This window comes from Piliocolobus tephrosceles, chromosome 14 (assembly GCF_002776525.5).
Source record: "Piliocolobus tephrosceles isolate RC106 chromosome 14, ASM277652v3, whole genome shotgun sequence".
NCBI lineage: Eukaryota > Metazoa > Chordata > Mammalia > Primates > Cercopithecidae > Piliocolobus > Piliocolobus tephrosceles.
In genome coordinates this window covers 33,388,355-33,405,542 of record NC_045447.1, presented here as the reverse complement: position 1 = coordinate 33,405,542, position 17,188 = coordinate 33,388,355, and the positions used below count along the sequence as shown (strand labels likewise).

Genomic DNA, 17,188 nt, shown 5'->3' with positions numbered 1-17,188 from the left:
AAAAAAAAAAAAAAAAAAAAAAAAAGTTTAAGACTGGGCACAGTAACCCATCAGCATTTGGGGAAGACCTGGTGAGAGGATCACTTGAGCCCAGGAGTTCAAGATAAACCTGGGCAACATAGGGAGACCGCACCTCTACAAAAAAAGTAAAAACTAAACTTAAAAAAGGTTAAAACGATAAAAAACGGTTTGTGACTTAGAAGACTGATGCTAAGAGAAAAAAGGTCTGAGATCACATGTTGAAACTGAGGGATATATGCGACCAAAAGCAATGAATTTGATCATGGCAGACCTAATTGCAATGATAAACTTTGAGACTTTCACATATGATTAAACAAATTGGGTAATCTGATAGTAAAAAAGCCTTTTGTATTGAGTATGAAAATTGAAATTATAATTTAATTCTTTAAAAAATTGTCCATTATATACAAGACCAGCTTGGCCAACATTGTGAAACCCCATCTCTAAGTACAAAAATTAACCAGGGATGGTGGCACATTCCTGTAAAAACTGTCTGAAGGAAAGCAAGCACAACTGGAGTCTAACTGGTTGTTGAAGCGCTGTAGATCTAGTTTTGGGAAGTTATGCAGTTATCTAGAGCTATAGAGTTTTTGGAAGTTACGTAATTATGTCCCAAGGCTTTGTCCTCCGGCATTGAGGAAAACTTTAGTACTTGTTTTATATTGATAGTTTTTAATGTAGTCATTATGTATATACATTCAGGTATTAAATTATATCAGTCCTTACAGGGTTTAATTTGTCTACTCCTTCTCCTTGATAAAATAAATGTTTTCTTGTTTCTCCTGTGGCACAGATGAGTACTAGTTTGTCACTGCGGCAGTGGTCTTATGGGGATTGCATAGTAAAGTTAATAATAGGATAAATGGAATCACTCAATGTACAGTCGAAGTCAGTAGGAACATGAGGTTTAAGAGGTAGAATTTTACTTTATAAAACATGTATATTCCTTACTCCCCATATATAATATGTTAAAAGTTTAGGACGGAGGTGGAGAGTGGGGTTAATGAAGATCTCAGAGAGACTGTAACCCAGCATAGGCTTTGAAAAGTGTGTTAGCAATTCCTCACACTCCTTTTGCTTTTGTTAACTATGGTGGAATTGTGCCAAGTTTAGTAAAAGAGGTGGTTAAAGAAAATACTGGGCAGCATACTGTAACCTTGGTTTTCAAGAGTTGAGTCTGATTCTTAGATGACTATTTAAGGGCAGCATTGGTGGTAATGACTTATAATTAATATGACACAGTCATTTTCCCTTTGCCACACTTCCTTTGCTCCAAACACAAAGCACTGATGAATATATCTAAAAGACAGAGGTGAGCTAAAAAAAAAATAGAGTAAATGATGAAAAGTGATATTTAAAGATAATTTACAAATTAAAGACTGACAAGGAGGATAAATAATAAATCCAAGATACTTCTTAAGAAAACCAATATCAAAACAGAAAAATTTTACAGGATACCAGAAAAAATGGGTTGCTCACAAATGAGTAGCAAGTATACCTTAGCAACAATAGAAGTCAGAAGATAATGCAATAACATCTTCCAAAAGCTGAGGAGAAATATTTGTCAACTTAGAATGTTATGTGTAATTAAAACTAACGTTCAAGAATGACATCAAAGTAGAGATATTTACATTTATAGAAAGACTAAAAGTTTATGCCTTACAGATCTACACTTAGAGACATATGAAAGAACCCAGAAGGAAGACATGATATATATAAAACGATGGTGAACAGAAAAATTCATTAAAAGGTCAGTGAATTTGTTAACCATTGCCTTAAAAAATAATGGCAATTATTATATTAAAAAGAGAAAGGAAGCCAGGCACAGAAAGACAAACATATTCTCACTTATATGTGAGATCTAAAAGCAATTTGAACTCAATGCATATAGCGAGTAGAAGGATGAGGCTGGGCACAGTGGCCCATACCTGTAATCCCACCACTTTAGAAGACCAAGGTGGCCTGATCACTTGAGGCCAGGAATTCAAGACCAGCTTGGCCAACATTGTGAAACCCCATCTCTAATCTAAGTACAAAAATTAACCAGGGATGGTGGCACATGCCTGTAATCCCAGCTACTTGGGAGGCTGAGGCATGAGAATCACTTGAACCCGGGAGTCAGAGGTTGCAGTGAGCTGAGATCACACCACTGCACTCCAGCCTGAGCAACAGGCACAAGACTCTGTCCCCCCGCCCCCCCCCAAAAAAGGGGGAGTCACTGTGGCTCACGCCTGTGATCCCAGCACTTTGGGAAGCCGAAGCGGGCAGATCACCTGAGGTCAGGAGTTCAAGACCAGCCTGGCCAACATGGTGAAACCCCGTCTCTACTAAAAATAAATAAAAAATTAGCCAGGTGTGGTGGCGCACACTTGTAGTCCCAGCTACTCGGGAGGCTGAGGCAGGAGAATTGCTTGAACCTGGGAGGCGGAAATTGCAGTGAGCTGAGATCCAACACTGCACTCCAGCCTGGGCAACAGGGTGCCACTCCGTCTCAAAAGAGAGAGAGAGAGTAGAAGGATGGTTACCAGAGGCTGAGAAGGGGTCTGGGGTGAAGGTGGGGATGGTTGATGGGTGCAAAAAGAAAATAGTTATAAAGAATGAATAAGACTGACTATTTGATAGGACAAAAGGGTGACTATAGTTATAATAACTTATTTGTATATTTTAAAATGACTAAAAGAATATAATTGATTGTAACACAAAGGATAAATGCTTGAGAGGATGGACGCCCCATTCTCCATGATGTGATTATTATGCATTGCATGCCTGTATCAAAACAGTTCATATATTCCATAAATATATACACTTACTATGTACCTGCAAAAATTAGAAATCAAAACAAGAGAAAGGTCAGAAAACTCTTAACATAATAAGCTGGGGAAGAGATGATATATCAGTGTTTAAGGAGTGAAGTATACTCAGTTTCATGTTTAGAAAGTGGGTAGAGATTCTGCAAAAATTTACTTTTTAATAGAGAATGTTATAGTGAAGTAATTATGGTTTAGAATAAACAGTCACTAGGATAGAAATATTACTTAAAACTTCCAAACAAACAGAACAAAAGGGAATATATAAACTTTATCAATCCAAGTGAATGTTTCAGATGTGGAGGAGGGGGTCAAAGAAAAAGAATGGTAAATTGAAACTGTGAAAATAATCATACTATGTTGACAGTAGTCAACAGCGTTAACAGTACTTACTATGTCTTAAACACTGTTCCGGGCACTTTACATTTATTTATTCATTCTGTACTAACATCTCTCTGAGGTGTAGGTACTATTATTATCCTCATTTTATAAATGACAAAATTAAGGCTAAAAAAGATTGATGAGCTCATACAATTAATAATTGATGAAGCCAGGACCTAAGCCCACGCAGGCTGACTCTAGAGTTCAAAATAAGTTCAATAGACAGTTTATCACAGTAAATATAAATAAATACATAAATAGATTAACCTAACCTATAAAACGACAAAGATTATCAAATGAGAAAGCAAAATTTAGGTATATAATGCTTGCAAGAGGCACATTCCAAGCAAAGTCACACAGAAAGGTTGAAAATAGGTGCCACAAAGCACTGTGGCACACATATACCTGTGTTCGAAACCTGCACATCCTGCACATGTACCCCAGAACTTGGGGGGCAGGGTGGGAAGTGGGGGGACCAAAAAAAAGAGAGAGAAGTTGAATTCTAGGTGGATCTCATTCCTTTAAAAGGTCACCACCACTCGACTGCCAAGCTGAGCTCTAAAACTGGTATTATAATAGTATCAGAATAGAATTTTAGAGGGGAAACATTAAAGGATTAGAAGGCTCGTTACAGAATCTCTCAAAGAAATAGTCTACCAAGAATAAATAATATTTGTGAGTTTACATGACTAACAATATGGCCTTTAAAAATACAAATTAAAAAACTGATGAAATTCTAATGAACATTTGACATGTCCACAACTGCGGTGGGAGATTCTTATATGCTTTTATTTTATTTTATTTTATTTTTGAGATGGAGTCTTGCTGTGTTGCCCAGGCTGGAGTGCAGTGGCGGGATCTCGGCTCACTGCAAGCTCCGCCTCCCGGGTTCACGCCATTCTCCCGCCTCAGCCTCCGAGTAGCTGGGACTACAGGCGCCCGCCACCTCGCCTGGCTAGTTTTTTGTATTTTTAGTAGAGACAGGGTTTCACCATGTTAGCCAGGATGGTCTTGATCTCCTGACCTCGTGATCCACCCGCCTCGGCCTCCCAAAGTGCTGGGATTACAAGCTTGAGCCACCGCGCCCGGCCTATATGCTTTTATTTTTTAAACTGCCAAAGACCAGGCATAGTGGCTCATGCCTGTCATCCTAGCACTTTGGGAAGCCGAGGTGGGAGGGTTACTTGAAGCCAGAAGTTTGATACTAGCCTGGGCAACATAGTAAGACCTCATTTCTACAGCAAACATTTTTTTTAAAATTAGCTGGGCATTGCGACATGCACCTGTAGTCCCAGCTACTCAGCATGCTGAAGTGGGAGGTTCACTTGAGCCTAGGAGCTTGAAGTTATAATGAACTATAATTGCACACTGTACTTCAGCCTGGCTGACAGAGCAAAACCCTGTCTCAAAATAAAACTGCTGATTTAAACAAAGAAGAAATTAGTAAAAATATTGAAGATTTGAACAAAATTAACAGGCTTGATCTATTTGACATATATGAAGTCTTCATCCAGTAAGTGGTGAATACATTTTCTTATCAGCTATAAACAGAGCATTTACAAAAGTTGATTATATGCTAGATCATAAAGGCAATTTTAAGAAATTTCAAAGCCTTAATAAGATTTTTCTTGTGTATGTATAATTCTCCATATTAATGGATTAAAGGGAAAAAAACTACATGGTTATTTCAGTAGATAGCATTTATGACCACAATGGAATTAAATTAGAAATTGGCAATTAAAAGACATCTTTAAAATGTGTGAAAACTTTAAAACATCCTCCTTAATAACTCGTGAATTAAAAAGGAAATCATAATAGAAATTATAAATATTTAGGACTTAAAGATGATTGATATACTACATGTTAAAAATTATAGGCTGAGGCCGGGCACGGTGGCTCATGCCTGTAATCCCAGCGCTTTGGGGGGCAAAGGTGGACAAATCACAAGGCCAGGAGTCTAAGACCAGCCTAGCTAACATGGCAAAACCCCATCTCTACTAAAAATAAAAAAATTAGCAGGGTGTGATGGCACGTACCTGTAATCCCAGCTACTCGGTAGGCTGAGGCACGAGAATGACTCAAGCCTGGGAAGCAGAGGTTGCAGTGAGCCGAGATTGAGCCATTACACTCCAGCCTGGGCAACAGAGGGAAACTCTCTCAAAAATAAAAAACAAAACATTATAGGCTCTAGTTTAGGGGTAGAAATAAGTGTATTGCCTTAAAAACATTAAGTATGAACAAGTAGATTTAAAAACAAGCATTCAGCTGAAATAAAAGGACAACAGAGTCAACTTAAGGAAAGTGAAGGAAGGAAGCCAAGAAAAGAAATTAATGAAATAGAAAATAAACATTATCAAAGACCAACAAATCCAAATGCTGACTTTTAAAAAATTAATTTAAAGACTAGTAAAATAGCAAGATTGATTAAGAAATAAAAATCTAGGATGGTTGGCTTTAGTTTATACTCAGCTGTATTGTATTAACTCTCTCAAAACAAAATGCAGTAGATAAGTAGGTCAATAAATGTGATCATTAGTTAAAATGTGAAAATGATAAAATTTTCTAGAAAAATAAATACCAAAATCAACTCAAAAAGATCTAGATAACCTATACTCATTCAAGAAATTGAATTAGTAATCAGAAATCCTCCTTTCGCCCTCTTTTCCCTACCAGAGGATACTAAAACCTAGAAAGTTTGCTGTGAAGTTTTACTGTGCCTTCACAGAGCAGATTATCCCTATATTGTACAGCTTATTTCAGGCAATAGAAAAAGAAGAAACTAAGTAACTATTTTATGAGAGTAATAGCAAAAGTGGACATAGACAATACCAAAAAAAATTTTTAAGGGAAATTACTGTCTCAGTGAATACAGTGAAAAAACACTAAATGAATAGAATTTTGTAGTGTGTACGTACTAGTGTAATTCTCTGTGTTACAGATTAAAGGGACAACAACACTACGATTGTTTTAATAGGTGACATTAAAAGTTTTTTATAAATTTTATAATTAACCCAAAGGAGAGAGACCTTTTAGCAAATTTGGATTAAAAAGAATCTGAGCTGGGCATGGTGGCTCACATCTGTAATCTCAACATTTAGGGAGGCTGAGGCCGGTGGATCACTTGAGGTCAGGAGGTCGAGACCAGACTGGCCAACATGATAATACCCTGACTCTACTAAAAACAGAAAAATTAGCCAGGTGTGGTGGTGCGCACCTGTACTCCCAGCTACTCCGGAGGCTGAGGCAGGAGAATTGCTTGAACCCGAGAGGTGGAAGTTGCAGTGAGCTGAGGTCGCACCACTGCACTCCAGCCTGGGTAACAAAGCGAGACTTGGTCTCAAAAAAAAAAAAAAAAAAGGAATCTGAAATTTCTTTAACCTAATAAAGAGAATATAACAAAAAATTAGAGTGAGCAATCATGTTTAATGATAAAACTTTAGAAGCCTTTCCATTAAAATCAGAAAAATGTTAGGAATGTGTGCTAGCCCTGCTTCTATTAAACAATATACTAGAAGGCTTAGGCACTGGAATAATATGAGAAGAAATTAAAAGCTAAAAGAAGAGAAAAAACTGGTAGTGAGAGTAAACCATTTATGTTTTGCAGGAAATTCTTATCAAGAAATGGCTCTACTGCCCCAACTCTGGAGTTAATGTAAAACTTAAGTTCAAAAAAGTCAGGTTCAGTTATAGTTGCTGTTGTCTCTCTCTCTCTGAGCCTAGTAATAATAAAACACTGTTGGTTCTGGGATGGTGGAAGAACTTCGTTTTAATTTAGCAGTTATGTCCATAGGTTGTACTTAAACTGATTGCAATTAAACTGATGAAATTATCCAACGACCACCAAGTAGTTGTATAGATTTTAAGGATATCTGTGAAGGAAAAAATGGTCTATTCCAACTATTTAACTACTGTTTTATGTAAAAATAATATGAAATAAAAGTGGTATGAAATAGAAAATGGATGGAGGGATTTTTTTTTGTGGTAATAAGATCTCTTAAACTTACATTCTGATTTAGGGTTGCCTTAGTCTGCATTTAAACCTGTTTACATGTTGGATCCAATCCCAGGGCCTTAAAGTACAAACCATTTAGCTGAACTTAATCTTAGCTTTAAAAGTCGAGGTAACATTGCAGACCCATGGTGTATTTTAGTCTTAGTCATTATTTACTGGTAGCCTGGACAGGGTGCATGGCATGTGCTGTTCTGTGTCATTCACCCCCCTTCACTTCCTCTTCACAATCCTGTTTTATAATCAGTTTTTACATTTTATTGTTTACTTATCTTTCCTCTTCTCCTAGGAAGCTGGGATTTTCTTTCTGCTCAATGGATTGAAAAATAATTGGGGAAAAGAAAACCACAAAGAGTTTAGAGAGGTTTCAGTTTTAAGTACAAAAATTAACATTTGAGTTAAATTGTCTTTGAATTATTTTCACGTCGTTTATATATTTAAAATGTTTTGGCTTTGCTCATAAATTCTTCATTGTTCAAAACATTGCTTTTGTAAAATTTGTAGTATTCCCTTTCACCTTATCTATCCTGTATCTATTATTATATTTCCCTCTTTCAGCTCTTTGATGAGACTACAAAGAATAATACTTAGAGAAGTTTCCTGGCCTGTATTACAAGATAGAACATGATTTCTGCCTCAATTCAACTTCAGTGTGTCAACTTGATAGGATAAGACAGGCGGACATTCTGCTAACCAGCATCTGATTAGAGAGGGTGGAGGCTGGTGATGGATTGTTATGTGTGATGACAAAATAAGCAATTCCGTGAACATGAGTGTGCAGAGTAAAATTGGGACCAGCAGATGGTGGGGCTAAGCTGTATCTTACTTCTCAGCTATGAGATTTTCTGTGGCTGCCTTTTCACAGTAGCCAGCTGGAATTGTCCATTAACTGGGTTTGAGTAAAAGGGAGTTGTTGCTTTCTTTAGAATTTGTTCAGCCTCTCCTTTTCATGTATGTCTTTATGTTCATTTGGTGGTAAAACAAGATAATCAAAGGCAGAATATATCAGAACTGACCTTTTCTTGGAGAACATCCCAGTTAGATCCCATTTCCACAATATGATTACACTTTGAAATCTGGCTTTTCCCTGTTCTTTCTTTAATCCTCTGATATTTTAAATTCCTGTAATCTCTGCTATTGCCACTTTAAACCTCATTACTGAAAGTTCTTCCCACATTGAAGTATTTCTCAGAAAAAAAAATGCAGAATATAGAGTAGAGCTATAATATAAACTTAAACAGACCTGCTAGTTTTAGCTTTCTTTTCTAGGATACATAATTTAGTTTACTTGATCCAAAGTACCTTTCAGAAACATCTTTTGGTTTAATTTTTTTTGTATTTTTTTTTCTTTTTTTTGAGACAGGGTCTCACTTTGTCACCCAGGCTGGAGTGCGGTGGCGTGATCTCGGCTCACTGCAACCTCCCCTCCAGGGTTCAAGTGATTCTCCTGCCTCAGCCTCCTGAGTAGCTGGGACAACAGAAGTGCGTCACCACACCCAGCTAATTTCTTTGTATTTTTAGTAGAGATGGGGTTTCGTCATGTTGGCCGGCTGGTCTCGAGCTTCTGGCCTCAAGTGATCCACCCGCCTCAGCCTCCCAAAGAGCTGGGATTACAGGCAGGAGCCACCACTCCCGGCCTGGTTTAATTTCTGAAACTTACCTACTAATTGTCTTAGTCCTGCAATAAATATAGTTAGAATCATTATAAGTAGTATTCTTTGGGCTGGTTTAAAGACGTTCTTTAGCATTTGAGATGAAAGGCAGAAACCACAGGTAGGATCATGTAAGCTATGGAACCAAAGGAGAAGCCTGGAAATGCAGCTTGGAGTCCTGCTTACTCTGTATCCTTGGGAAATCCAGATTGTGAAAGAAAAGAAAATGATCATTTCATCCACCTTTTGACAACTTTTTGCTTTGATACTTCTTTCCTCTACAGTTCCAACAGAAAGCCCAAGGCTGACTTTGATTGCCTGGCTTGGATACGTTCCCATCCGTGCCTCAATCATTAACTTACTGGCCTGAGTCTTTTTTACCGATCTCTGGAGCTTAGTGATAGGGTCAGCCTCTCCTCAATCCTATGGACTTGGAACAAGGAAGGAAAATTGGAGAAAAGGAAAGAGATTCTGGACAGTCAAAAACAATTAAATAGCCACTCTATTTCCAAAGCTGTTGAATGGGAGAGCACTGTCCTTCAGCCAATAATGCACTAGCAGCTAGATTCCTTAGCTAGACCTTCCACTGTTGAAGCCTAATCCCTCCGTTTTGCTGCAGGTACCTGTTTCCCAAGTTTACATTGTGCTGGACTGAGTTTGTAGACATGAAGGTCCATGTGCCCTGTGAAACCCTCGAATACATTGAAGCCAACTATGGTAAGACCTGGAAGATTCCTGTAAAGACGTGGGACTGGAAGCGCTCTCCTCCCAATGTGCAACCCAATGGAATCTGGCCTATTTCTGAGTGGGATGAGGTTATCCAGTTATATTGAGATACTAGGTTGAAATGGGAGAATTCCTCTCTTGGAAAAAAAGGTAGATAACTGTTTAAAAAGATACATGTCTGTTTGTCAAATGTAACTGGGAACCAAAGAAAAAAGTGACAAGTTTGAAGACACGGAAAGGGTCCTAACTCCAGAGCCATCTGATTTAATTCTCTCATTTAGCACTGAGGAATTTTCATGTGCCACATACAATGCTGGGTTACAGTGGAGAAGCCTAGATGAATGAGACAAATACCTGCTTCTTTTATTCCTCCCTTTGGTAAACAACTCAATTTTTCCTCTGAGGGAACCCTCCCCCACCCTTGGAAGAGTTCAAGTTCTGTAAAGGTTTTAAAAATGTTAACTAATGTTTGCACTGGAGGATGAGCTCACCAGGCAAAGCAAAATATGGATATACTAGTCAAAAAGAATAACCTATTCCTGTTCTGGGCATTTAAACTGGTATGTTAGTGCTACTTTTAAGATTGTGGAGTCTGAGTTAATACTCAAGTGATCAGACTTTGAGTGGCATCAAGAAAAGATGATATCAGGTTCATTTTTCAACTAATCTTATGTGGAATTGAATTAGAGAACAAGGCATTACTCTTTTAGGGAAGGTGAGAGCTTATTTATATCAGAGCTTTTATTACTTGTCAGGATAAGTAAATTTCTATACCTGTACTGCTTTCATATTTGAAGTGAGAAGAAAGTTTATGCTTGTGTAATGCTTAAATTTCGATCCATCGTGAGAATATTTTCACCGACATCTGATGGCACTTGTTGACAAATCATTCAAGTGAGACCATGCTACTAGATATGATTTTGAAAGAGTCCATGATTTCACAAAACTCATTTTTATTTTATTCTCAGTCACTCTGTTAGGTAAAAATATGAGAAATTCATGTACATTTTATATTTTCTGAATTTATAATCCTTGCACTTCCAATTTTAATGACAATCAAATATTAATAGAATTGTTTTAATGTACTCTAATTTTTAAAACATACTCTTTATTATCTTCAGTCATCAATTACAGCTTCATTAATTTTTGGTCTATATACCAATTTAAGTGGCATGTAAACCTACCTGTTTCTTCTCCTCTTCCTATATATCGATCTCCAAAATGGAAGCTAAATGGTGGACTTGCTCCTTAACTATTCACCCTACCTCAGATCATAGAATTTGTAAAGTTTGTGTTCATCCCTGGTTTTTCAGTTTGTTGAATGTCGATGGGGCAAGAACTCAGACTTCTACTTTATCAAGTACCACACACTCTGGAACCCTTCAGTTTCCTTTTCCCCTCAAGATGTCTGAGTCAGATGGGATACTGTTTACCCCATCTCTTCACCAGTCACTTGAATGATATATTCTAAGTGAGAGGTAAAGGAAAATGTAGGCACAATAAACACTGCTATTTTTCTCTTTGTCTGGGAAAGGAAGCTGAATCTTGTATCTTATCTATGCTATTTAGGACTACTTCCTGGAGCTTGGCAGATTTTCCTCTGAAACCAGAGAACAATAGGAGTCTCAAAAATGGAAACCTGAACTTCTGAGGGAATGGGCTGATAGACTTTTCCAGAAACAAATTAGGGAAAGTAACTTACAACCACCCCATTCCAAATTTTTCAAGCAACATGAAAACCTTCTTTGATAAATAATAACCAACAGTCTTCCTGACTTAAGTTGCATTCTCAGTGCAGAATTATCGGGTTTTTCTTAAATAACATGAGCAGGTTTCTGGGGACCTTTAAGATTATCAGCGGACTCATCCCAAAATGGCACATCATCATCATCATCATCAATTTTCTCTTTGCTGGAAAATCAGCCCATAGAGTGCATTCCCAAATTCTAAATAGCTGACCCTACATTCATTTTTCATGCTCAAACATAATATAACAAATAATAACAGTATTTTTGGGCAAAATCCACCCTATTTGATGAGGACCATTTGCTTGTGCTCAGTATCTAGAAATGCATACACTCCACATTTCTACCCATTTCAAATTGGGACACCCATTCTTTGCCAGGAGATCTTACCCATCCATTTACAGATTAATCTTTTATCCTTTCCTGGAGTACAAAGTCTTAGAGTGTCTGAAATCTAAGACATCTTGGCCCCATTGACACAGGGTCTGTATTCTTCCCTACATAGACCGCTGGCTGCTCAAATAGTTGTCTTCTGGTTTCACAGGCTTCAGCTCATGGATTCCGCCCTAACTTTGGGTAACAAAAGCCTTCCCCTAGAATGTGAAGGCCAGACTTATGTCTGATTCTGATTCATCCATACTTCATCTTATGTTTTTTAACAGTTGGATTCTGCTAAGTGTCCAGAGACCTTGGGTTAAGTATATCCATCTTCAGTACCTCGTTGGATCACTTTTCTTTCCTCGCTTGAGTATTCTAGCAGTCATTCTCCTAATCTGACCACTTTCAGGTTTAGTTTACCTGGCTTACCTGGGGAAGCTGACAACTTGTTGGTAGTTAGGCACCCATGGATGTCTCCAGAGACATCCTGAGAGGCGAGATTCCTCTTAATTGACAACCAGGACAACCAGGTAGTCAACCAGTCCCTCTCTAAGCAGGGAGCACTTTTCCTTCTCTCCTCTGCTGCAGCTACTGATATCTGGCCCCTGGAATAAAACCATAGTTCCTAAAATTGAGCATCCCTAAGAGTAGCTGCTTGGTGGGACATCTGATTTTTTTGATTCCCTAGCTGCAAAACCTGAAATATGACCACTAGGTGACAGAATGTTTGCCCGTATCCCCACAAAACAAGTTAAAACTTAAGTGAAAGTAATTCTGCTTTTGAATCTTGAAAGAGACCATATGTAATATTCATTTTAAACCCTCTTATTTTATAACTAAATAAATAATGGCAGAAAGGAATGATCTAGACAAGAACAGCTGAGGCTAAAACCCAAGACTGCCATGACTTCTAGTCCAACGTCTGTTTTGCATCACAACACAGTATCTTTAACAGTGCTTGAGATGCTTAACAGAGAATCCATCCAGTGCTTCACTGAGTCCAAGTCTTAGGGTATTTCTGCCACTTAGTATCTTTTTGTTCAGATTGAGAACCTAAGGCGACAGAGAGGTCAAGGGGAAGTATTTTCTTGTTCAGAATTCTCAGGCAACCGTCATACCTTTATCTGGAAAATGCCTTCTCTCCAGACAATAAGATAGTTCACATCTGGAGACATCAGCCTTTGGTACCTAATTCTCTAAGCTCAAGATGCATCCCATTGCCACTTTACCATTCTGTTTCCCAAAGGAAGCATCAGCACCAACCTGCTAAATGCCTGTATTTGAAGAGTCTCTCCCCTTCCTACAGTGACCTTTCATGAGGCCCTTTCCTTCCTAAGGGACCTTTACCTGGTAGTAGTGGTCTCATTCACAAAAAAGAATAACATATATAACTGGAGTACTTTGCAGTTTTCAGGATTTTTTTAATCTGCTTGGCTGGAAAGGAGACTAGAGTATCTAGTTATTAGTATAAACTACTTTTAATTATATTGATACTCTGATAAATGCAAGTAGTTAAGAATAGATTGTACTCATTCCTTTTTAAATTTGTGACGTCAAAACATTGTTTTTATTCTTACACAACTACAGTACTTCAGATGGCACGTAGATAGGCAGGATATTACATAGGTAAGCAGGAATTTATACATTGGGTACCAGAGCTAAATCTGGAAAACACATTTGGAATGAGCTTCCACACTTCAGTCTAAAATCTCACCCAAACTTATGGCTACACATTTTTCTGTTTCCCCCTGGTTTCACCTTCTGGAAGGTGAACAGTTTTTTAAATCCTAAATGTTATAAATCCTTAGGAGAAATATTCCCTCAAAACCTAGTCAGAGAAAGCGCCACATTCCTACCTTCTAACAGGTAATTATTAGTTGTAACAGCTTTAATGCATGGAAAAACTTCAGTTACCAACCAGTCAAGAGACTTTCTCAAGAAAAGTCCCAGCAACTATCCCTCCTTCCTCCTTGTCTTACATCATCATTAAGACCTGGGCTAGATCACCTATAACATCTCACTTAGGGAAGGCAATGTGTTGCCATGAAAAGACCACAAGCTTTTGAGTGAGGCCTGAATTTGAATTTCAGCTTAATATGGTGGGGACCCTTTCAGTCTCAGCTTCCACATTAGTGAGCTGGGGAAATGATACATACTTCTAAGGGTTTTTAGGGGGATTAAATGAAGTATACAGTTCTTAGCCTCAGGCCTAGGATTAAGTAAGTACTCAAGAAACGTGCAGTTTTTCTACTTCCATGTTTCTTTTCTAATCTTCAAATGGAATTATAGAAACCGTGGGTCAGAACACATTGCTTTACTCAAAAGGTTGCAAGACTGAATTTGCTTAAGAAAAAAAAAAAATGCTATCAAGTCATTAAAAATTAAATTGTATGGTTTATGAATTCAGAGACATTACCAGTTTGCCTCCTTCTCTCAATAGAACTTGTATTTTCATTTTCTCAGTTAAGCATTTGTCTCCTAATCTTATCCCATATGCTATCTAGTTTGCTGTTCCTAAGCAGTTCACTGTACTTCCCTAGATTTGGTGCCTACTCTCCCCTGGACTTCTTTTTCAATATTCTAGCCTTTCCTAGATGTAAATCTTTACCTCCTTGTTAGTGAAATTAGATATAAGCCATGATTTGGAAAGGGAAGAAATCTGGAATACTTAGTTTCATTTAATTGTCTATGCTGGTGAATGCCTCTGTCATTGTTAATAAAGGAGAATTGAAAATACTCATATCTACTTTCTGCCCCCAAATTTCTGTTTCTGTCTCAACTAGGCAAGAATCAGCAGGGTGCATGATGCCATTTTAAGCTGCTTCACATCAGACTGAAATCCTAATTATAGTTTATAAGTGAAACAGACTAATTCAATAGTGATACCTTTTGTATAGGTCCTGTGCTTAAAGGAGGCAAGTATAATTTTCTAACAAGAAATCCCTGCTTCTGTTGGGTGCAATGGCTCACGTCTGTAATACCAGCAGTTTGAGAGGCCAAGGCGGGTGGATCACTTGAGGCCAGGAGTTCGAGACCAGCCTGGCCAACATAGCAAAACCCCATCTCCTTTAAAAATACAAAAAACTTAGCTAGGCATGGTGGCATGCGCCTATAGTCCCAGCTACTCAGGAGGCCGAGGCAGGAGAATCACTTGAACCCAGGAGGCAGAGTCTGCAGTGAGCCAAGATCGCACCATTGTGCTGCAGCCTGGGGTGATAGAGCGAGACTCTTGTCTCAAAAAAGGAAAAAAAAAAAAAAGGAAAGAATAAATCTCTGCTTCTGCTTCAGTACTATCAAAACTTCTACCCTACAATGCCCCCTGGCACCTTCTAACCCAACCTAATACAGAGATTATGTAGGAACCCATTAACAAGCTGCTATATCATTATAAGCAGCTCTCACAGTAGGGTTGGAAGAGAGTATGAGGAAAATTAGAAGTACTGTATTTTTGCTATTAGAAATGAAATATTATTTCATGCACCTTTGAAAAACATAACAGGGTTTTACAGCCTTCTGATGATTCATTCAAAGCATGGGGAATAGTTCATATGTTTGTTAAATGAAAATCTTATGTAGCTATTTGTGTGTCCCTCCCACTTCATAACTAGAAAAACATATATATGAATTTCTAAACAAAGTGATATTTTAAAGAGGAATAGATTCAATGTGTACTTAGCAGTTTACTATTTGATTTTATCTTCAGGTACAGATAGTTTGTGGTACTACTTGAAAATACCTTTAATATTATTTTCATCAGAATTTGTAATATATAATCCAGTTTGGGATGATGAATAAAATTTTTCTAATCTCCTGAGATATCTTGTATTTATTTTTGAGACTTGCAGTAGAAATAACAGACACTAACATTCATAAACAATCTGGTAAAATAGTAATCCTGCCACTAGTACAGCATTTCTAAAATTCAACTCTGGGGACCCTAGTAGTCTGCACACATATACCTGGGTATCCAAAAGTTCTCAGAGATAAAACCTGCCAGCCAAAGACCACCAGGAACACACCTGTAATCAAACAAAGTTAGGTTTATTAGCTTGTCGTAGTAAGAGGAAACAGCCACCATGGGGAATCATAACATATTTCAGGGAGAAAGAACTAGAAAGGTCTTTTATAGGATTTCAGCTGATGTCAAAATTGTTAAAAGTAACTGTAGTGGAGTGGAAATAACGGCATGGAGTAAGAAGTTCTAGTTTGTCTGAATCCAACATTGCCATGACCAGTAGGATTCATTTCAGGTGTACATGGGTAGTTCAGCCTCAGTGTAATGCACCATATCAACAAAGTAAAGAAAATCATATCAATAGACACAAAAAGAGTCTGACAAAATCTAACCCTCATTCATGAGAAAAACTCAGTAGTTAAAAATAGAAGAGAATTACCTCAATTTGATGAAGAACATCTAAAAAACCCTAAAAAACCAAAAACCTGTATGTCTTAATAGTGAACAACTGAATGTTTTTCCTCTAAGATTAGGAACAAGGCAAGGATGTCTGCTTCACCACTCTTATTCAGCCTAATACTAGAAGTGCTAGTCACTGCAATAAGGCAAAAAAAAAAAAAAAAAAAAATTAATAAATAAAAGACATGCAGATTGGAAAGAAAGAAATTTTTAAAACCTTTTTATTTGCAGATGACATGATTGTTTACATAGATAATACCAAGGAATGTATTTTAAAACAAGCAAACACCTGGAGCTAATAAGTGAGTTTTAGTGCAGTCACAGTATACAAGATCAAGACCAATACCCCCAAATCAATTGCATTTCTATATTTTAACAGCAAACATGAAAACAAAAACACAGTACTATTTAAAGTCACCCCGGAGAAAATGAAGTATTTAGGTATAAAAGTAACAAATTGTATACAAGATTTGTGTGTTAAAAATGCTGATGAGGCCAGGCGTGGTGGCTCACGCCTGTAATCCCAGCACTTTAGGAGGCCAAGGCGGGCGTATCACAAGGTCAGGAGATCCAGGCTATCCTGGCTAACACGGTGAAACCCCGTCTCAACTAAAAATACAAAAAATTAGCCGGGCGTAGTGTGGGCGCCTGTAGTCCCAGCTACTCAGGAGGCTGAGGCAGGAGAATAGCATGAAACCGGGAGGCAGAGCTTGCAGTGAGCCAAGATTGTGCCACTGCACTCCAGCTTGGGTGACAGGGCGAGACTCCGTCTCAAAAAAAAACTGATGAAATCAAAGACCTAAATAAATGGAGATGCATACCATGATCATGGATTGGAAAACAATACAGTAAAGATGTCAGTTCTACTCAACTTGATCAATAGGTTTAATGCAATTCCTATCAAAATCTCAGCAGGGTTTTTAGTAGACATAGACGAACTTATTTTAAAATATATGTGGTGAGTTTATTTCTCTAGAATATCTCAAGTAATCTTTATAAGGAAAAAGTAGCAGAAAGATTTGGCATCAGAAGACCTAAGTTTATTCTTGCACTTC

At 37.8% G+C, this 17,188-nt stretch overlaps 1 protein-coding gene across 11 annotated transcripts in view; it reads left to right on the top strand.

The window, feature by feature from the left end:
* The window catches only part of FKTN (fukutin), a 75,830-nt gene extending 60,297 nt beyond the window's left edge, over nucleotides 1-15,533 (top strand). For 10 of the 11 annotated variants that reach the window (XR_002729651.1, XM_023202339.1, XM_023202323.1 and 7 more), the window contains one exon: nucleotides 9,490-15,533. Coding sequence is in view for 9 of the 11 variants with exons in the window: in XM_023202339.1 (XP_023058107.1) it covers nucleotides 9,490-9,703 (214 nt within the window). In the remaining 2 variants the exon portion in view is untranslated. The remainder of the gene's footprint in view (nucleotides 1-9,489) is intronic. The other variant, XR_002729653.1, reaches the window with a different exon arrangement.
* The last annotated feature ends 1,655 nt before the right edge of the window (nucleotides 15,534-17,188 follow it).